The 21,993-nt window shown below is 28.7% G+C and overlaps 2 protein-coding genes across 5 annotated transcripts in view; both read left to right on the forward strand.

Moving 5' to 3' along the window:
- Positions 1–12,096, forward strand: part of LOC132926052 (uncharacterized) — a 35,591-nt gene extending 23,495 nt beyond the window's left edge. The window contains exons 10-15 of the mRNA XM_060990402.1: positions 600–969; positions 1,441–1,542; positions 1,606–1,743; positions 2,897–2,980; positions 3,047–3,203; positions 11,075–12,096. Coding sequence (XP_060846385.1) covers positions 600–969; positions 1,441–1,542; positions 1,606–1,743; positions 2,897–2,980; positions 3,047–3,203; positions 11,075–11,168 — 945 coding nt within the window. The 3' untranslated portion in view covers positions 11,169–12,096. The remainder of the gene's footprint in view (positions 1–599; positions 970–1,440; positions 1,543–1,605; positions 1,744–2,896; positions 2,981–3,046; positions 3,204–11,074) is intronic.
- Positions 12,097–12,865: 769 nt separating this feature from the next.
- On the forward strand, positions 12,866–19,859 carry LOC132917281 (uncharacterized). Of its 4 annotated transcripts, none has more exons than XM_060977948.1 (9): positions 12,866–13,093; positions 14,932–15,705; positions 16,253–16,613; positions 16,823–16,924; positions 17,962–18,099; positions 18,586–18,669; positions 18,748–18,904; positions 19,261–19,369; positions 19,629–19,859. In XM_060977948.1, exons 2-8 carry the CDS (start codon positions 15,094–15,096, stop codon positions 19,334–19,336), a joined length of 1,530 nt encoding a protein of 509 aa, XP_060833931.1. In that variant the 5' UTR covers positions 12,866–13,093; positions 14,932–15,093; the 3' UTR covers positions 19,337–19,369; positions 19,629–19,859. The 4 variants fall into 4 exon arrangements, with proteins under 4 accessions (XP_060833931.1, XP_060833932.1, XP_060833934.1 ...); XM_060977949.1 differs by having other exon boundaries at positions 19,662–19,859; XM_060977951.1 differs by lacking the exon at positions 12,866–13,093 and adding an exon at positions 13,106–13,299.
- Positions 19,860–21,993: the final 2,134 nt, after the last annotated feature.

Below are 21,993 nucleotides of genomic sequence, written 5' to 3' on the forward strand. Positions count from 1 at the left end.
TTTACTTGTATAATATAAAACATTGATCACAGAGCATTAGGAATGTCTAAGATTGTTCCGTCTATAATATGGCTTAATACAAACAATTTAAAATAGGTTCGCAGTTCTCGAAAATCATGGAATAAGATTGAATTACATTTTTATTATTTTACACAAAAATCTTAAATGTTAAATTTTTATTAGGGTATAGATAAGCGTGTAAATACATATTTCTTAATTATTTTATTTTAATTTAAAAAATGTTAATACAAATATTTACATTTAATCGTGTATTTGTTTTTAAAAATTAACAATTATTGTAAAAAAAATAATACTACCTTTATGCCTATAATTATAATATTTTTAAAAGATAACAAACAATACGAGTTTATAAATTATGTTAATTAAATCAGAATTTCTACAAAATAATTTTAAAATTGTATTTATATAATATATAAACATTTTGCTAATGCATAATATGCTTATTATTTTTTATTTTATTTTATACATATTTTTGGTAGTTTGTGTTTATAAATATTTTATTAATTTTTACATATAAATCCGAGCCCTAGCTCCTAATGATAAGTTTAAATAATATTATAGATCATTTGTATTTTCAGATAAAAAATCGGACTCTCAGGGTTGGTTTAATGAATTTATTTTTTGGTCTGGCTTGGCCAATCGGTGCTGCACTTTCTGGCGTTTTATATCAAAAACTAGGATTTTTCGGAATATACTATATCTCTACAGCGTTGTACATGATAGCTTTTATCTACGGCTTTATCAATATCAAAGAACATCCAGGGCCGTTACCATTGAAAGAATCCATCCAGCCACCAAAATCTTGTATGTATCTCATTATTGATTTTTTCAATTTGAAACATATCAAAGAAGCATTTCACACAACTTTCAAAAGAGGGCCAGGAAGAAGATGGACAAAAATCGTTTTGCTGATGTTTACAATAGTTGTCATCCAAGGGCCTTCACATGGTGTGTATTGAAATTATTATATTTTATATTTTAATTATATTTTCTCTGTATGTCGATACAAGACTGTTAAATGTTAATGCTATATTTTTAAGCAAAACACAACTAAAAAAAAATGTTTCTAAAGTATTAAATCTGTACCTTAAGACAGAATAAGAATATATATGATAACATTAATAAAATAATGACTTTGTAATATAAACACGAACTATTAAGAAAAATTAATAATTATCCACCCATCAATGACACAAATATTACCTATTTTATTTTATTCAAGTTTAAAATATTTTAATTTTTAATGTTTGTATGACGAGTTAATTCAATAGATCACGAAACTAATTTTGCTTAGACCATGCTGGAGGGTTTCTTAGAAATTTTAGCGTAGAAGAACTTTGAACTTTGATTTTATTTTTAAATATTGCTGCTTCATCGTTCACTAATGTCTAACAATTCATAAAATAATTATTGTTTCAGGAGAATCTGGAATTGCTTACTTTTACACGAGAGTTCGTTTTAATTGGAATGAATTGGACTACAGTTTATTCTCGACCTTCTTATTTTTGACAAACCTTGTAGGTAAGGTGAGTTAGTCATATTTAAAAGAACTTATAGATTTAAAATGTATCAATTTTATTTTAGGTGTTGGATTCTCGATAGGGGTTTTAAGCCACTTATTGAAAGTAGACGACGCACTCATTGGAGTGATATCTTGTCTCAGCAAAGTATTGGCCGGGTTTGCATTTGCATTTGCACCTTCAGAATTTTTTTTTTACATTGGTTAGTATACATTTTATTTTTAAAATAATAAATATATTAATACTATAAAGTATAAATTGATATTTAGTATGTTTTTTCTTACAAAGAAAAATAATATTTATTATTTCTATACCTACACAAAATTATAATAAATAAGATTTGATTAGGTAAGGATGATATAATTAAAAAATGTAATAGTTTAATCTTAACGACTGGTGTCCATTGACCCTATTATTTTAGTTTTTTTTTAGGGGGGGGGGGGGAGATCGGTTTCATCATTAAGAAGGTATCTAGACCATTTTCGCTTAAACCGAGGAGTTTGATTATCTGGGGAAAGCCCGTAAATACATCGTTTGCCAATCATTAGTATTAATTTTCGACTTTTTTTGTAAAATAGTGACATGTCGTACGATTTTTAGGTTATGCATCGTTTGCGCATCGTCATTAAACTATCGTACATCATTTTTACATCAACATATTTAAAAATAGAACTGAAAGAGATCAGGAAAAATCGCGAGTTAATTACTAACATTCAGCTACAAATTTTACTCTCGTAATATCCTATTTTAAATTATCGAACAGGTATTTAGATTTTAAAATATAAACGTATAGGTATTATTTATGGCGTATCTTGTCACACTTTAAGATTGAACAACTGAAGTGTACGGGTAAATCATAACTATGGCCAATCCATTGATTTTATCGTAATATATAACTATTATGGATATTATTTAAAAAATTATGTGAATTATAACAATTATTGTTAAATTTTCAAGTGCAACCATAATTTGGTATTAGAAGTTCTATTAATAACTAATGTATGACTTATATATTTTTCAATATTTTCACCTTTCTGTGGTTCAATGTGTTTATGTGCGAACGATGTATGATATTTTGGTACAGGTAAACAAATGATGCGCAAATGATGACCTGAAGTGTTCGTGTTCCCAAAAAGGTATACATTAGCTGTATGTAATGGTGCTTTAAATACCTATTCAATAATATTGTGCTTAGGTAACTATTTATATAATATTATTTATCTTCTAATATTATTATTTATGATCATAGCTATACTATATGATATTTTAGCTAATAGCTGTTACATATTTTGTATGATACAAATACTTAATTTATTCTGGATTTTTATTCAAACTAAGTTATATTTTGTTTGCAGGCGCGTTGGTTGATGTAATGAGTGGTACTTCGTACATCGTAATGAGATCAATTCTTTCGAAGATCGTACCTCATGCTGAACTTGGTACGTAGACAATTTTTATTCACAATATTGTAATGAAATCAATCTCATTATTTTATTAATTTTTAGGCCAGGTATCAGCGATAATCGCAGTCATTGAAACGATAGTGCCTGTTGTATACAAACCTTTGTACAGCGCAATATACAGAGCCACTCTGAACACGTTTCCAGGAACATTTTATGTGGTTGGTTCAATAATGCTCACACCAGCCATATTTATATATTGGTAAATAAAAATCATCTAAAATTATAAAATTATCCATAAATTAACTGTAATATACAGGATCTTTCTACAAAAAAATACATATTTAGGATAATTGATAATTAATAAAGGGAGCATACTACTTGCGTCCGAAATTATTATCAGTAGGTGAGTTGTGTCCCGCAAAAAAAAAGATTCAAAAAGGCCATAGCCTATTTGCGTCCCGGTATACCGTTTTTTATGACCTAATAGCGTCCCGAAATATCGATATAATCAATATAAAAATGTACATTGATGATAAAATTTTAATTTATAATAATAATAATATAAAAATTCATGTTTTACATTTTGTTATAATAATCAAAATAATAATAATTGCAATAAAAATAATATAAAAATTCATGTTATAATAAATTATCAGTTAAATTGAATCGGAATAATAATAATACAATTCGAATATATTATAATATAATAAAAAAAAATAAAAAAAATCATATGTTAATAACTTAATAACTTTTAATAATAATATGTAGTAATAATAAATTGTCATGTCATGATATACGTTATATTGGTTGAAATTTAAATGAAACGTTAATTATAAAATTTAATGGTAAAATTTCGTTTTTTTTTAAACTTTGGATTTGTTTATTTAAGTATTCTAATTTTAAATGATTTTTTTTCTAAAATCTTTCTTTTTAGTATTATTGCTATTAATTAAGACGTATGTATTAATCTGGAATGGTTTTAAGTCGTCAATGAATTGGAAAATATGTGGATGACTAGAGTAAAAATATGAATTAAATTTCGAGTGAAAAGCTTCACATGCATTTGTTGTTCTTTGTATAATATTTGAACATTCAGACCAAACATGAGGAGGGAATTTAGAATTTTCAGAAATATAGTTATCTAATATATAGTCTGTAAATTCTTCACAACCAGTTGGAGCAATGGCCATAAGCTCAAACACAAACACATCACTCACCATTTCAGGAGGTAAAAAAGGTAGTCCAAAAAAGCTCTCTAAAAATTTACCGATTTCTGTAGAAGTTCTGAGATCATTATAGTTAAACCTATAGCTTAAATTTTTCGCCACCTATAGAAATGACGTATTAATTAATTATTAAAGTAGAATTTTATTTACTATTACTAATTGCATATTATACTATGTAACGAGAAATAGTTATATAGCACACTACCACGGCAATAATACTACTACCACCACCAGTGGAGTATACCGGAACTAAAAATTACGCTACGCGCATCACAACAATACATCATGCGCACACCAGATCGCGTTAACGAGCGATTCTGTATAAACAGCTAGCGTGGTCGGCATTTTTATAATACTTAAAAGCCGTCCACGGCGTACATTTCGTAATCAGCATCACAGTTACATTCTAGCAAAAGCCTAATGCTAATTCACAGCCTCACAAGTTACCTACGAATCGTAGTAATACGGCAAAAGACCATATTGGCTACCCGGATAACTGTCACCGAGGAGACCACACGACTAGGCATAAATACAGCCCGTCGATCGATAATAAGACACCACCTCCCACCTTCCAGTTCCCTCCCGATCGATAAGTCATATTACGACGGAGATGATATAGAGGAGTACATTTGATGTGTACTAATGCCCTGTATCGTTGTCTCCATACTGATATGACTGTCGATCTGTATCGCAAGCTACCGATAACTTAACGCCGCCGCCGATAGGAGTCAAGCCAAGCCGCGACCCATCCGCCAAGACGCCGAGTACACCTGACAATCGTCCCTATCCCACTGTCACTGTTTTTGTATACGGACTATGGTAATACCATAGTATACTACCTATACAAAAATATATGCTTTTTCCTCCATACTTCCCCCAGTAGTATTGTGTACGGACTACGGCAGTACCGTAGTAGTATACCTACACAATATTATTTGGATCAACCAATCCATCCTCCCCTCAGGTTATACACCCGGACACCGTGAGTTAATATTATATATGTGTCATCTGTGTTGTGTATCGTATTTACTTTTATTATATGCTAAAAGCAAATTAATCTGACAAAAGAAAATAATGTAATTTATAATTAATTATTGTAAAGATTATATTACTTAAATAAAGTATACGGATTTGACGCTCTAAAACGGAAAGTTTAGTAGTGTAAGTCATTTCGTTACAATTGGCGCCCAACTTCAAGGCTCGATTTGGAAGAAAATTCTACTTCGACTCCGAGATCTTCACCATTTTGCAAAGAAGAAAAAAAAAAAAAAAAAAAAAAAAAAAAAAAACTACATCTTTAAAAATGCCACCGAAAAGGCAGACAATCAATGAAGAAACATTCCAAACATTCAAAAAAGAAATCGAAAGGAATAGTCAATTTCTGGTACAACAACTATTAAAAAAGATAAACGATAATGAAGAAAACTACAATAAAAAGATCAAAAATATTAAAGAAGATTACGATGAAAAAATCGAAAAACTTAAAAAAGAAGTACGAGAAATCAACAATAAAAATCAAAATAATATGACACGTGTGGAGGAGCATAACGTACGGAACTCCAACATAGAAATATCAAAACCGACATTTTATGGCAATCAAAAAGATCAACACCCGATAGATTTCTTACAAAATTTAGAAGAATATTTCAAAGTCAACAATCAAACAGCAAGAGGACCTACTATATCCACAATACTAGCTGAACCTAAACACACCATATCACTAGACCTAATGGGACCATTGCCCAGGGGACAGTTGGGTATGAAATACATTCTAGCGCTAGTTGATATTTTTTCAAAACATGTTAAGTTATATGCCATCCGTCGTGCTAACACGGACACCATACTCAACAAGGTTTTACATGATTATCTACCGAAACATGGACCAATTAAGAGAATATTGACAAACAATGGAACTCAATTTACAAGTAGTAAGTGGACAGAACAATTACAAGTTATAGGAATTAAGACGTCACACACAACAATCATAGTCACCCACAAAGAAATTGGAATCAAAGGGGACAACAGAGAGAAGGAAGCCGAGATTACCAAATACAACTTCCAAGTCGCTATGGATTTCCCACTCACGCTGCAATGCCAACCTATCGTCAGCACGCCATCCGAGGTGTCAGCTATGACCGATGAAACTATCGAAATGACCATTAGCCCTCAAGAAGAAATGGAGATTATTGGAGAAAGTAGAGAACCCGAAGTCGGCGTACAAGGTGAGAGTAGACGACAACAGAAAAGGAAGAGTTGGGCGTATCGGAGGAAGCTGAAGCATCAGGCCAGAAAGAAAAAGGAATAAGCAAAACCCCATCACAATACTATCATCAACACAACAGTCAATACATACAAAATTTTATTTTTATAACTATTCTCTCCTCTCTTGGTTTTAAATCATTTTATTTTAATGTCGCACAAGAAAGAACAAAATGATTTAAAAAGGGGACAATGTAACGAGAAATAGTTATATAGCACACTACCACGGCAATAATACTACTACCACCACCAGTGGAGTATACCGGAACTAAAAATTACGCTACGCGCATCACAACAATACATCATGCGCACACCAGATCGCGTTAACGAGCGATTCTGTATAAACAGCTAGCGTGGTCGGCATTTTTATAATACTTAAAAGCCGTCCACGGCGTACATTTCGTAATCAGCATCACAGTTACATTCTAGCAAAAGCCTAATGCTAATTCACAGCCTCACAAGTTACCTACGAATCGTAGTAATACGGCAAAAGACCATATTGGCTACCCGGATAACTGTCACCGAGGAGACCACACGACTAGGCATAAATACAGCCCGTCGATCGATAATAAGACACCACCTCCCACCTTCCAGTTCCCTCCCGATCGATAAGTCATATTACGACGGAGATGATATAGAGGAGTACATTTGATGTGTACTAATGCCCTGTATCGTTGTCTCCATACTGATATGACTGTCGATCTGTATCGCAAGCTACCGATAACTTAACGCCGCCGCCGATAGGAGTCAAGCCAAGCCGCGACCCATCCGCCAAGACGCCGAGTACACCTGACAATCGTCCCTATCCCACTGTCACTGTTTTTGTATACGGACTATGGTAATACCATAGTATACTACCTATACAAAAATATATGCTTTTTCCTCCATACTTCCCCCAGTAGTATTGTGTACGGACTACGGCAGTACCGTAGTAGTATACCTACACAATATTATTTGGATCAACCAATCCATCCTCCCCTCAGGTTATACACCCGGACACCGTGAGTTAATATTATATATGTGTCATCTGTGTTGTGTATCGTATTTACTTTTATTATATGCTAAAAGCAAATTAATCTGACAAAAGAAAATAATGTAATTTATAATTAATTATTGTAAAGATTATATTACTTAAATAAAGTATACGGATTTGACGCTCTAAAACGGAAAGTTTAGTAGTGTAAGTCATTTCGTTACAACTAGTTTATAGTATATAACCTATCATAGATAAATTGTATCTACATTGTATAAGTAAGTAACGCATGCACTCACACATATGTATACAGTACATTTTATGAACTATCGATTTTAATGATTTTAGAAGATAATATCGATAATAATTATATGGCTGACTTGCGTCCCCAAAACGACGCAATTTACCGGTCACATTTACTATCTGAAAAATATATCTTTTTTTGGGACGCAAGTAACATGCAGCCTTAATAAATGCAACCAGTAAAGTGGTGAAACAACAACAATTTTCAAATTATTTTCCTATTCCCAAAATAAAGGGTTTTGTTATATAATATTAAAATAATGGCTTACAATAAAAAATGAATATTCCAGGGTATTCTTTGAAAGTAAATATATCTCGTCACATATTATTTTCATCATCCGGGCTAAAATTATTATGCTATATAGTTTATAGCCGAAAAAATCATATTAACTAAATTTTCATAACTGAAAACTGCGGGAATTATTATGTAGGTACGTTATGGTAGAATTAATTTGTTGCTTTAAAATATACTTCCAAATAAAATGATTACACATTGTGGTTTTTTAGAAAATAGCTAAAAATAATTATAGTTTACGAATCAATGTCATTATTAGTAGGCTTAATTGTTATTAGATAATATATAACAACAGTGGCGTATCCAGGATTTTTTTTAGGGGGGGGGGCACACACTGTCTAAAATTTTACCATATATACTACCTACTACCAATAACAAAAAAATAAAATAAAGCAAATATTTAATGTTTTTAATGCAAATAGTTTATTTATATTTTCTGTCAGTCATTATGTTAATATGTATACATAATAATAAATAGTAATGGTAATTTAATAATAAAAACGGGTTAATCTCAACAAAATTATGAGTGTATAAAACAATAGTAACAATTGTATAAAATTATTTTGACCAATCTACGAGTTGCAGTTTTCTTGGGGCTTTTTTTGCAAAATCCTCAAGGATTTCAGTTTCTGAAATGACATCTTTTTTATTTATGTTTACTAAAGCTAATCCATTTAGTCTATTTTCAGTCATTGTTGATCTTAAGTATGTTTTCAGTCGTTTTAAGGTAGAAAAAGTACGTTCTGGCGTAGCTGTTGTAACAGGAAGAGTTGTGAATATTTGTAAAAGCAATTTAATGTTAGGCACAATATCTGTACAATAAGGTAAAGTCTCAATAGCGGTTTGAGGTTTATTCACTGTGCTATTTTGTCCATCGTCTTTCCATTGATTTTGCCATATACTTAATTCAGCCTTTAATGTAACAATTGCATTTAAAGGAAGATCATTTTCGTATATTTTTGCAGCCTCTAAAATAGTTTTAGTATCATATTTATTGAAATGTGATGGGATTAATCCTTCAAGTGGAATAATTTCTCTTAGCCTTTGATCAAATCGAGTTCTTAATTCACATATGATTTGGTCAAGAAATGGAATGAATATAGTTATTTTGTAATAATCTTCCGGATTTGTAACGTTCACATTAGCTCTTTGATTTTGTTTGCCAGAAAGTCGAGGTATTTTAATATCGACGTCTATTTTAGAAGCAATTTTAAGTACTTCATTAAATATATTTTTGAAATGACTATCAACATCTTTACGAATAGATTCTAAAGATTCTCGTACATTTATAACATCATTTAGAGCTTTTGATAAATCTTGTTGTTTACTTTGAAGAATTTGATTTAAATTTAATGTATAACAAAAAATAAAAACTGCTACTTCTAATGAAACAAGAAAATCGCTTTTTCTGATAGCACTACCATACATCGCTGCTTTACTTGATGAATCTGATTTACTACTATTATTTTCATAGTCGTCTATACGGAGATCGTTAAACTGTCCGTGTCACCAAAACAGCTGTGTAACTAGAACCACGTTAGTTAAACATGATAACGGTAAAAGTGATTACTGATAACTGAATACTGGTATAAGCATATTATTGTAGTATGCGTTCATTGCGTATTTGCGTTCATGTATACGAATAAATTTAAATCTTTAAAACAAAATCTAGTAAATACGACCAACGAGGGGGGGGCATGGCCTCTGTGCCTCTGTGGCCCCTATCCAGGGGGGGCCCTGGATACGCCACTGTATAACAATAATAAAAGCAGTTTTTGTTAAATTGTATAGATTTGTTAATAATAATTATATATTTGTACCTATTTCAGTTTCATTAAATGTTAATTATTTTGGTGTATTCTAAATTAATAAACAAATTGTACCATATCAATTCACATTCATATATTTGGGGAATACCATGGAATATTCGTTTTTTAATTTAAGTCTTTAGGTATTTTATAAACAAATATAAAAAACAATTACCTACATATTATATTAGAGAAAAAAAATTTAAAACTTCGGTAATGGGTCTCATTACTGAGTATATTTATCTCATTAATGACATTCGTCGTTGAAACATCCTATATAATATATTAGGTGTATAACCATATAGGTAATAAAAATTGTTTACGAATCGTTAAAAAATAATTAGTGTAAAATACATAGATTACTCTCGTAATCTGGAATATTATTAAAATCCCAAAATAAAAGCCTTGTTTATTGAATTTTAATGATATACGTAACTGTTATATAGTATAACATATAATTATTAATTAACAAATCCACAAAAGTGATAATATTATTCAATTTTAACCAGCACCAAATTCAGAAAAACTCATACATTTTATTATCAATTCGTCTTGGTTTCTAATAAAATGTAATGCCAAACTTTTGAAAACGTACAGTTACAGCAAGATATTAGTCCTTTCAGCTCCCATCTCACAAATCAACTTATAGCAACATACATTCTCAAAAAATATACTTTCAGCTTTTAAGTTTAGTTAGAGAGCCAAACATAAAACAATAAGCAAAGTTCAGATATATGTATTGATTACAACTCTTCATCGCTTGAAAACAAAATTTATCGCATCCGCAGTAACTTCTTATAAGTATATCTCAGGCGTTTAACGGGTTATGGTATAGGCTACACATTACACACTAACACGTCTTCCAAATGCATTATGGATTATCGATAGCATTTTTATGCAATATAATTTTTGTTATTTTTTACGTAATATTTAATTTAATATTTATAGTTTTTAAATCTTAATAACTGAACAAAAATTATTATGGAAATAAACAATATATATATTAAATTACATTGCTATTAAACAATATAGTCAATATAGTATATTATTATAAAAATAATGTTTATTTTTTAATTATGTACCTACTTGTAATATTTATGAAAATATACAAAGGTTTGTGAAGGAAACTTGAATTAATTAAAGATCTATCAAATGCCTCACATGACCTAACATTTTTAGCTTTGTAAACACGAAAAAATGCATGTCATGAAAAACAGAATAAAAATCATAATTTGTATAACTATATAAAATTTACATTTTTTACAGGTGGATGTATTATATAAATAACCAAGAAGATGAGAAAAATTCTAATGTTGAAGAAATCAAATCAAATGAAGTTCACGCTTTAGAAAAATATTAGACTATTTTGATAATATCCTAAAAATTTGAATAGAACAAATTGGAAAAATCTGTTATTTTATTTTTGAGTATCTTTAGAAAAATTTTGTATTTTTTATAATATAATATATATTTTTTTAATTGAAAAACGTACCTAACTTCTTGTTTTAATTTGATATTATTACTACATTTTTCATTAAAAAAAATATAAATTATATTTCAAGATAATTTTAGTTCTAGCATTAATAATAATTGTGAATGTTTTAGCCATAATTACATATTATTATACATTTTTTAATGACAAACTCGTTAGTTTTAAAATACATATATGTATTAATATATGTTCATAAATATGAATACTTTCCTCCCCCCCATCACAAAAAAAACCTATAGTAGTCTATAGTATTCCTATACATAGAGATTGATAAACTTATTTGAAGTGGCTCAATTTCAAAGTTAATTTGAATTACTAAATGGGTAAATGTAGTAAAATACCTACAATCAATTTTAATTTTTTTTTTTTTTTTGTTTATTTTAAAACACTGATTGTAAAGATATTGAGACAATTTTTGTTTGTTATCAATGGAAATTATAACATAATACCAAAAAAAACCTAAAAGATAATAATATTTATTTAAAAAAATTGTGGTGGTTTCATTAAAAATTTCAAAACTTTATCTTTTTTTTTTGGTATTTTTTTAGATTCTGAGCGAAGCGATAAATGTAATTATTTTAGTGTTGTGTATTTAATTTATATACTTTTATTTATATGTATATGTATTATTTATAAATAATACTTTGATTTTCAATATGTAAGTTAAAAATTACATTTGACTCGTAACGTACTCTTACTGCGTTATGTTTAATATTGTTATTCGCCCTTCAAAAGGGCGTTTTTTACTTACTTCATCTGTTAAACAATAAATACTTATATAAAAATAAATAGGAAACTTTTTGAATTTTTATTGAGGAAACTACAAGAAATGACTAAATACTTACAATATTAATAAAACATTTGATATCTCAGTTAAATTGTACCTATGTATGCTTCATATAATTTATAAGTGAAAGACGATTGTATTACATAGGATTGAGAGTTACAACTTACAAGTAATATATTTACATCATTACATCAATATAAATATTTTAAGCGCATCTAATGAATGTAAATTGAATAAGTAGATTAATTTATTAATAATGATTTTTTTTTTATTAATTTATTTAGGTATATTTATTGGACATAAAAATGATAACCAAGTAATTTAAATTAGAAGAAATTTTTGCTTTTAATTATTATAATAATATTATAGATATAGTTTTAAATTCTCTAAATTCTATTTTATTTCTAATAATTGGAAAATAATATCATCTATATGTCCAAAAATTCAGATCTATGTAGTTTTATCGATCACGTTATCGGTGGTCTTGATTAAAATATCAATAGACATAAGCTATATGATTTTGAAGTACGGTAAATACTGGGGTATAGTTTCTTATTAGTTATTATACTATATGTTTCTTGCAATGTAACCGAATGCTACCAGCTCGTGCTTTCAATAATTAAATACATTTTAATGTAAGTTTTTATAATTAGGTAAATATTACAAATAACTAATGTTTTTATATGTCTATTAGTTCGTAAAATTCAAATGACCTCATTGGACTCATGATAACAAAATAACATGCATAATAATGATATATGAAAAACGCCAACTATTCCTCTTTATTATTTCACCAGTTAATGTTCATAATATGTTCGCGTACGTGGTATATGTATTACTTTTATTTTAACCAAATTCTCGAGTAATCGTTCTACGTAATAAATATTTTTTTGTTGATTAAAATTAAAAAAAAAAAAACAATAAAAAATACGTCATAAATAGCAGTAATTATGATTACAACTCAACTTTTACAATACTAGTATACAAATTATATTCATTCAATCAGGTAAAACAATATTGTTAATAAATAATAACTAAATAATAAACTAGCTGTACATTTATTTAAAGTAATAATAGTTATAGTAACAAATTGCATTATACCATATTTTACTAAAATTTAAAAAAAAAACCTAATAATATAGCAAAAACATTGATTTACGTAATAATGCATAATGGATAAAATACTCACTGCGATTAACGTCTATATTGTAAGTAGGTATTATATTTTTATAGTTTAGTTATTGTCTATTGATAATTTATCTTATAATGAATTATCAGTTGAAAAATGTATTAAAAATGCAATATTAGCCATAAGTTATGATATAATGAAGAATAATAATTATCGATTAATAATATAGGTTAGGACGGTTAAGTATTAATTGTTAGAATTTGGCATTAACACAAATATAGGGTTTCTGGTCGGCTGCAGTAAATAATTTTAGCCGTCTATTTTCTATTACTAAGATGGATTAAATATACAATTTATAATAAGCATTTATAATTTTCATGTAATGATTAATATTAAATTCATATTTTATATTTATTCAAATCAATTATAAATAGGTATAAAAATGAAATATAGTATTTTAGATTCAGCTGTATTTTAAATTCAATTTTGTCATCCAATGACCCATTTATATATTCTAATAAATATAATTTCTACACATTTTTAAAATATAATATATCTTGTTTACGACACATTTTGATACACATATTTGATAAAATTATAATATTATTATTAGTGTTCGAACTTTTGAATGTGGTAATTTAACAGAATACCTACATTAAGCTAGTATAATATATTACAAAATTACTATAATTTACAAAAAGATTAATATTTTATTATGCGGTATAATTGCTTTTAAACTTAATGATTAACACTATCACTGCAACCTAGTCAGACATTATAAATATGTCGATGGTGAGTGACAGATTAGACTACACTTACCTTTTAAATGTAGCCGATCCGGTCAGGGGGTGAAATAAAGACGCCGTGTAACTTTTGTGCACACGTCTATGATGTGCGTAATAAAATATTCTAAAGGGCATGTAATATAATTCAGTAGAAATTACAGTTATAAATTTGACAAACACAATATTAGCTAAAATTTTATATAATTATAACTTATATTATGTTTAATGTTCTAAATCAAGATTGAACAAAGTAGACAATTGTGATTAGAAAATAAATAATAATATCTCATGAAATGAGGTATAAGTTTATATTAAATAGTTTATAGTTATTTACCGATATAAATATTAGTATATATACCGACCACCGGTTGATCTTTTTAACGTAAGACACTCACCTATCAAAAGCTATTAACGTTTTATATATTTTACGTATTAATATTTTTTTTTACATTATTTTAAGTTATTAAAAACAATATTTTCATTAAAAATGTATAGTTTTTTTTTTAATTTAAATTATTTTTAATGACAACACGGACATTGATAAATTAAAATAAAATTTTGGACGAGTAGTTTATGAGTTAAGAGTATTTAAAATTTAAATTAGTGGAATAGAGTAGTAATTACTTAGGATACCTATACCTCGCAAAATGCTGATCCACTATACTCAATTCATTATAGCTTTAAATACTTGTATACTGTATAGTAAGTGACCGAATGTATATTATGCACTTATGACTGTTAAATAGAATGCATAAAAATAATAAATGCAGTATATTTAAAAAACATTATACTTTTTTTCCAAAAATGTTGTTTTACGACGTATAACTGTTTAAAATTATGAAATAGAAACATTTTCGATTGCGTGTTTCCTGAAATAAAGAGTGATAATCACCGCGTAGTAGATGATTTATGACTATTTTTTGTTTACAGTTTATTCGATGTACGCAGCGATTATAATATAATTTCCGCGTACTCGTCGACGATTTAACCTCGACCTATAGGTGTCATCATATTTGACCGCGTATTTCCTACACGTTGACGAATCGGATTAAAGTTGGAACAGACACGAAAAAAAAATATTTAAAAAAAAAGATGCAAACGGACGGCGGCGAACAACCCGCAGCGGGCGGCGACGACGTGTCAAAGGTTTCGCGTGACCGCGACACGCCGACGGCCGCGGTCACCGTCTGGTCGCGGACCAAACGCGCGCTGAGCAGCATCCACGTGGAACCGCTGGTGTGCTGTTACATCGTGTCCCGGACGCTCATGCTGCTGGCCACGCAGAACCTGAGCCTGCAGAAGGCGTGCTCGGTCAACCTCCGGCTGGACAACGGCACGTGCGCCGCACTTCTGGTCAAGTCCAAGAAGAACGCGACCGCGCCACTGGACCGGCAGGAAGTGGCCACCCAGCGGCTGGTGGCCGACATGCTCCTGTGGCAGCTGATCGTCCAGAGCGCCGTGCCGTGCGCGCTGGCCGTGTTCGTCGGGTCCTGGAGCGACAGGCGCCGGAAGCGCGTGCCGTGCATGCTGGTGCCCGTGGCCAGCGAATTGGTGCGCGTCGTAGGCCTGGTGGCCTGCGTTTACTGGTTCCGCGAGCTGCCCATGGAGGTGGTGGGCGTCATCGAAGCGGTGCCAACGTCTCTGGCCGGCGGTAGGATGGTGCTGTTCAACGCACTGTTCAGCTACGTCGGCGACGTCACCGGCGTAAGTAATACGGCCGGCGATGGGCAATTGCACCGGTTTTTTCTTGGGGGGGTTTTTTTATTTATTAATCCAATAATAATATGTACATTTCTTGCGCCGGACGATTTATAGCAAATTAAATAGTTATAGTTATCAAATACAAATTTTCAACTCGATAATATTAATAATTATTTTTATTTATCATAATTATTCGTCTTCTCTAGAAGAAAAGGCAAATAATAATATAATGACACGGTAGATAGTGTTGTTACATGCAATGTTGTTATATGTCTATTATTTTCATACAAGCGATCTAATAATACTTTAGTTTGCCCTAAAATTAAATATTTTTACACTATACAGGTAAAAGTACCAATTATCATTTTTAAATAAATTTTAAGCTGAATACAAGATGAAACAAGATTCAAAAAATTCTTTCGTTTGGAGCCTAGACAACAGATATTAACGCAATAGTAATTTTTCGTTTTTATTATTGAAGAATCAGCCAATAACAATAATATTAGTTGTGATATGTGTATAATGTATAACGTATATCATATGTTTGCAGGAAGAACTGAAAACCCTACGAATCGGTATAGTGAACTTACTGTCCACAGTAGGCATGGCCATCGGTACAGCGTTGTCTGGTATTACATTTCAGAAGCTTGGGTTCTACGGTGTGTATGGCACGTCGTCGGCCCTATGTGTAATAGGTCTACTATATGGTTTAGTATTCATAAAAGAAGTGTCACCGAACGAATTGGACAATAAAACGAAAACACAAAACAATGGCGTGTTGAATGGTTTTTTTAATGCGAAACACATTCAAGAAGCGTTTAAAGTTACTTTCAAAGACGGTCCACATAACCGAAAACTCAGAATAATCATGTTAATGTGTATTGCATTTTTAATCATGGGACCTTTAAACGGTTTGTGAAAATGTGCTTATATACTTAGCATAGGTACCCTAGTTATTTCAAAACTACCTTTGTAGTAAATACTAAATACAAGTTCAATATTAGAATCTACTAGTAATAAACTTCCTATAGTTGCGACTATATATATGTGTGTATACTGTATAGTTCATACATTATAATATACGACTAAAGTTGCATTATGATTTAATTGATTTATACAGGTGATCTTTCGGTATCGTATTTGAATACGCGTGCCCGATTCAATTGGAATGAAGTGGATTTCAGTGTGTTTTCTACTTTCTCCATGGTCACTAATGTAGCAGGTAATTTTAAAATAGAGAATTTAGATCGGGCGTATAGTTAGATAATTTCACGGATTAAGTTTCCAATTAATATTAAATATATTTATCATTTATATTAAGTAAGGTAATAAACATAGATAGGAAAAAAACTTTGAAAGTTGTATTTAAATACTATAATTACTACATTCAATTACATCAATTTCAAACGAAGAAATACAAAATGTAAAAAAAAATTATTTTAACGAATTAATACGAAATACAATATAATAAATACAATTGTAGAAAAATGTATGAATATAATTAATTATGTATAATATTATTAATAGAATTAGTAGGTAATTTAAGTCGATTAATAATTTAAGTTTGAATAAATTGACAGATGTTTTTCAAAAGTTTTTAGTTTTTGAATTATGGTTCGAATGTTTTGATTCGGAACATGAACGATGTCAGCAATTGAAAAAATTCTAACCAGTGCTAGGGAACATACATTTGTATTCAAAGTTTAAAGTTGAAAGAATAAAAGTTTCTTCGTTAATGGTTAGGTTATGTGAAAAATAAAAATTAGTTAATATTTACTTAGATTATATTTTTGTTAATAAACTACTTTTATTAATAATTATAAATACATCGAGTAAAAATAATATTTTAAAACACTCATTAATGACGAAATATAAAATACAGTTATACTTCAATTACTGTTTACACGTGGAGGTAACTACGTATATAACAACAAAATAACTACTTTTTTTTATCTGGACTTTCAAGAATTTGAATTTATAATTATAAAACTATATTTTACTAATCTTTATAAGATAAATATTTTAATTAAATTCGAGTAACAAAAAAAAAAAAAATGATATAAATAATAAATAATTCGAATGTTCTGTGAAAAACTACAATATATTATTATTGGAAAACATAATTTAATCTAAGTAGATCTATTAAAATAGATATTATTTAAAACAATATAATTTATTTTTTATATTTATTTGCTTTAATAATCATCACTTAATATTTAATGTATAAATGATTAAAACACAAACTGCATTATATTTTAGGTACAGCAATTTGCATTGGCTTATTTAGTCACATACTTAAAATCGACGATAGTTTAATTGGAGTAATGGCGTGTGCAGGAAAAATTGTTGCCGGAATATGTTACGCTTTAGCGACAGAAGAATGGGTATACTATTTGGGTATGTATTTTATATTTATATAAACATATTAATTAGTAGTTAAATACCGTCTCGTAACATACTGAAGGGTAAAAAAACGAATATTATATCCATGGGGCACTACTTCGTTAATCATTATCATCTGACCTGGGCAGTAATAAATTAGAATCATTACAACAATCAAACCGCTGAAACACACCTATAAACCGATAGTTTATAGTTAAATATGAAACCTCTATAACTTCCAAGTACTAGATTTGATATTAATACATAAACTGTAATTTATTACTGTATATACTCGTATAGAATAAACAGTTTAATGAAAATATTATGGTTATATAATTACAACCATTTTTCGATGGGATTACGTGTTGTTGTTTTCAAATAATACAACACTCATTCACTGCGTCGATAAAAACCAAATTTAAATGACTGAATTACATTTACTGGTATAGTGGTAATGTGTTATATAACATTTTCTTAATGTAAAAACAATTTTGATTTCAGGACCGTTAGTAGATATTATGGGAGGTACAATTTTCATAACAGCGAGATCTATTATGTCAAAAATAGTCAAACCAGATGAACTAGGTAAGATGTAAACGGTTTTTTTATTTGTTTTTCTATATACTTTAAATTTCAAATACCATTATAAATTATGATTTATAGGACAAGTGACGGCTATTTATGGAATCGTCGAATCACTCGTTCCGATTGTGTTTGGACCACTATACACAGTGATCTACAAAAATACAGTAGACACATTACCCGGAGCGTACAGTTTAGTAGGATCAGCTTTAGCTATACCTGCGACTATAATATATTTGTAAGTAATAAACAACATAAATTTAAGTGGCTTATATAGCTAAATATTAAAGTTAAATTTTTATTAAGACATACATTTTTTATTTCCAATTATTAGTATATGTCATATCAATAATCTAATAAAATGTAACAATGAATATTAAAATACATTTTTATAAAACGAATGAAAAACAATTTATTTAAAATTATATTTGACACTTTTATTTAACTACTGACAAAATTATTAGATTTAATTCAATAAACTACGGTATTAAATTAGTATTTTGAAAATTTTTAATGTAACCCCTTCAAAAAAAAAAAAAAACTTTTTTATTAAAATTTAAACATGTCATACAATAATGTGTTTAATTTATTAAGGCGGATGTACAAAGAGAGCAAGCTATCAAAGAAAAATGACGATACATCTGATAAAGTTCAGGATGACAAACTCTGAAGCAGTGAAGCCTAAAATAATGCAAACTACAAGGTAATCGTCAATTAAATTAATCATTACAGAAAGTTAAGTATGATAAAGATTATCAACCTGGAAGTAACAAGAACAAATACATTTTACTTGTTTTTAGTATAAATAAAATAATATATTCTATAAATATAAAGATAAATAATAAAGTTTCGTGTTTGAAAACCAAATTAAGTCGATTGGTTTTTTTTGTTCGATATTTATGCAACATTAATATTATATTAGATTGAATTAATATTTTTTTTATTTTTTTTTTTTTTTTAAGATTTTTAATGGAAATTACATATTACTCATATAGGTGAAGATATGACGCGTGCAGAGTTCGCAGTTACATCCCTAAATTATCGATGGAAGAGCATGTTTAATTTAGATTTTAAGAGCCACCGTCTATTAAGCTTTTGAATTCTTGGGTGACTGTGTGTTTTTGTATCTAATATGTACGTTGTATATAATATTGAATATAATATAATAAAATATGAAAATTAAAAATTGAAAATTGAATAATAGTTAAAAATGTGGTAAACAAAAAATTGTTTATAGTTAATTTGTATAATGTAATATAGGTCAAAGTGTATATTATTGATACATCGATAATGTTCCTCGGTGATTTGTTATTGTTATCAATGATTAAACCAATACAATAAAACGTGGTGAACGAATAACAAACGGTAGGTAGGTAATTAAACAATAGGTAATTTATACTCTGTTATCTACATGGCATATGGTCGGTATGATTAAAGAGGTCTATTAACGAATCCTGCTCCAAAGTAAACTAACGGAATAATAATTTCGAACATAGTTTCACATAGTAATTCAAGCATATTGAAAAAAAAAATAATGATGACCAAATTGAAAAATTTTGGAATAATTTTCTTCGTTTCATTTGCTTTAACTACAACTGACTTATATTGACCCTCTCACTCTAGCAAACCACGAAGGTATTCTCAATTGTTTACATTTAAACTTTCTAAAGGATATACGAAATTTACAATAAACAGGTTTTGTATTTAAATAACTTTATAACAATATCAACGACTATACTCCCCTCAATCCAATATTTCATCCAGAATAATAAATAATCATGACATCAGAAACAAAAATTTATTTCATACTCCTCTTTATTCTCAAAATGATATAGCTTCTTCACATGTCAATATTTTATCATCTGTCAAAAATAAGATGAATAACATATAATTATTTAAATGTTAAATCGGTGGCGGATTTAACAGTCGTTTAGTCGGCAAATGATATATTAATACATTATTAATAATAAAAAATAAATCAATCTTAATCAATATGAAGATATTATAGTTACAAGAGTACGTCCTGAGTGTATAAGACTTATACATTTATTGAGGATTCACATTGCGTGAGGAGCCCTAACCTATAATATGTGAAACGTATTTTTGTGTAGTCTCTATGAAGCATGTATTCTTTGAATATCCCTCCTACCTACACGAACGAATAAAATCAAACATCAACAACATCGCATCTATAGAAATATTTGATTCCGGAAATAGTCAAAAATTTTAGATTTCCTTAAAATAGGTCCTCTATAGTAAATATACAGAACAAAAATGTACAAATGAACAAATGTATTTAAATAATTAATCCAATAATAATAAATAATAATGTTGAAAATTATCAAGTATATACGATAAATATTTTTTTAATTTTAATAAAATAACTAAAACTGTTATAGGAATAATCAATGATAATTGTTTAAAATATTATCTTCCAAGTTTGTCAGTATCTCTACTTCAATGAAAGATTTATTAATAATAAATAATTTTCAGATATAATTGTTCTCAGTATTTTTCTCAAAATAGGGCACTAAAAGTGAGCACAATCTGTATTTTTCAAACGATTAACACCTCAAGCGATTGTTTAATACCCGAGTGATAACTACTATTTCTTTTAAGCTTTTAAAATAAAAGGTTTCCATTTCATTAAGACCATTAAATTATTAAGTTGAATTATTACCAACCATACAAGTTTTAAGAATTTTTAAAACTAAGATTAATGAAAATGTACAATCTGTTTTTACATTTTGCAATTTGTACAGTGATTGTGGTGCATACAGTGAATTTTGCTATCTATCTTCTTTATATATTAACATGTAAAATGTTACGTAATATTTACAAAAATCATTAATCAATTATGTTATGGCGTGTGCATACGTACAGTTTTGGACTTAGTACGTAATAATAAACGCTCAGGTCAATAGAATAATTAAAACAATTTAATAGTAATGAATAAGTAGATCTTATTTCTTATCATAGTTCAATAATATCTGATTCATACTTTTTTTTTATGTTTTCGCTTTTTAATTATTTTTAAATTCTGAATGGCTAAATGATTTTATTTTTTATCGATCACCATTTATTCGAGCAATTAAGATGTTTAGATTTTCAGTCTCAATATCTTATCTTCTAGAATCTAGTTAATAATTTGAGGGACAAAAATAAAATTTGGAAAATAAGTGAATTGTACACTAAACCAGTTTTTGATAAAATCAATTATCTTATTTTGTTGTAATTCAATAATAAATTCTTGCAATTTCTACCAAACATTAATAATATAATTTTCTATACATCGTATTTTTATTAATTTTGAAGGGCAAATTCCCA

The sequence above is a fragment of the Rhopalosiphum padi genome, chromosome 1, assembly GCF_020882245.1.
Source record: "Rhopalosiphum padi isolate XX-2018 chromosome 1, ASM2088224v1, whole genome shotgun sequence".
In the NCBI taxonomy this organism is placed as follows: Eukaryota; Metazoa; Arthropoda; class Insecta; order Hemiptera; family Aphididae; genus Rhopalosiphum; species Rhopalosiphum padi.

Coding starts and splice junctions, on each gene's coding strand:
- LOC132917281 (XM_060977948.1), top strand. CDS start 15,094: ATGCAAACGGACGGCGGCGAACAACCCGCAGCGGGCGGCGACGACGTG. Junction 16,614..16,822: donor AATCATGGGACCTTTAAACG/GTTTGTGAAAAT, acceptor TGATTTATACAG/GTGATCTTTCGGTATCGTAT. Junction 18,905..19,260: donor CCTGCGACTATAATATATTT/GTAAGTAATAAA, acceptor TAATTTATTAAG/GCGGATGTACAAAGAGAGCA.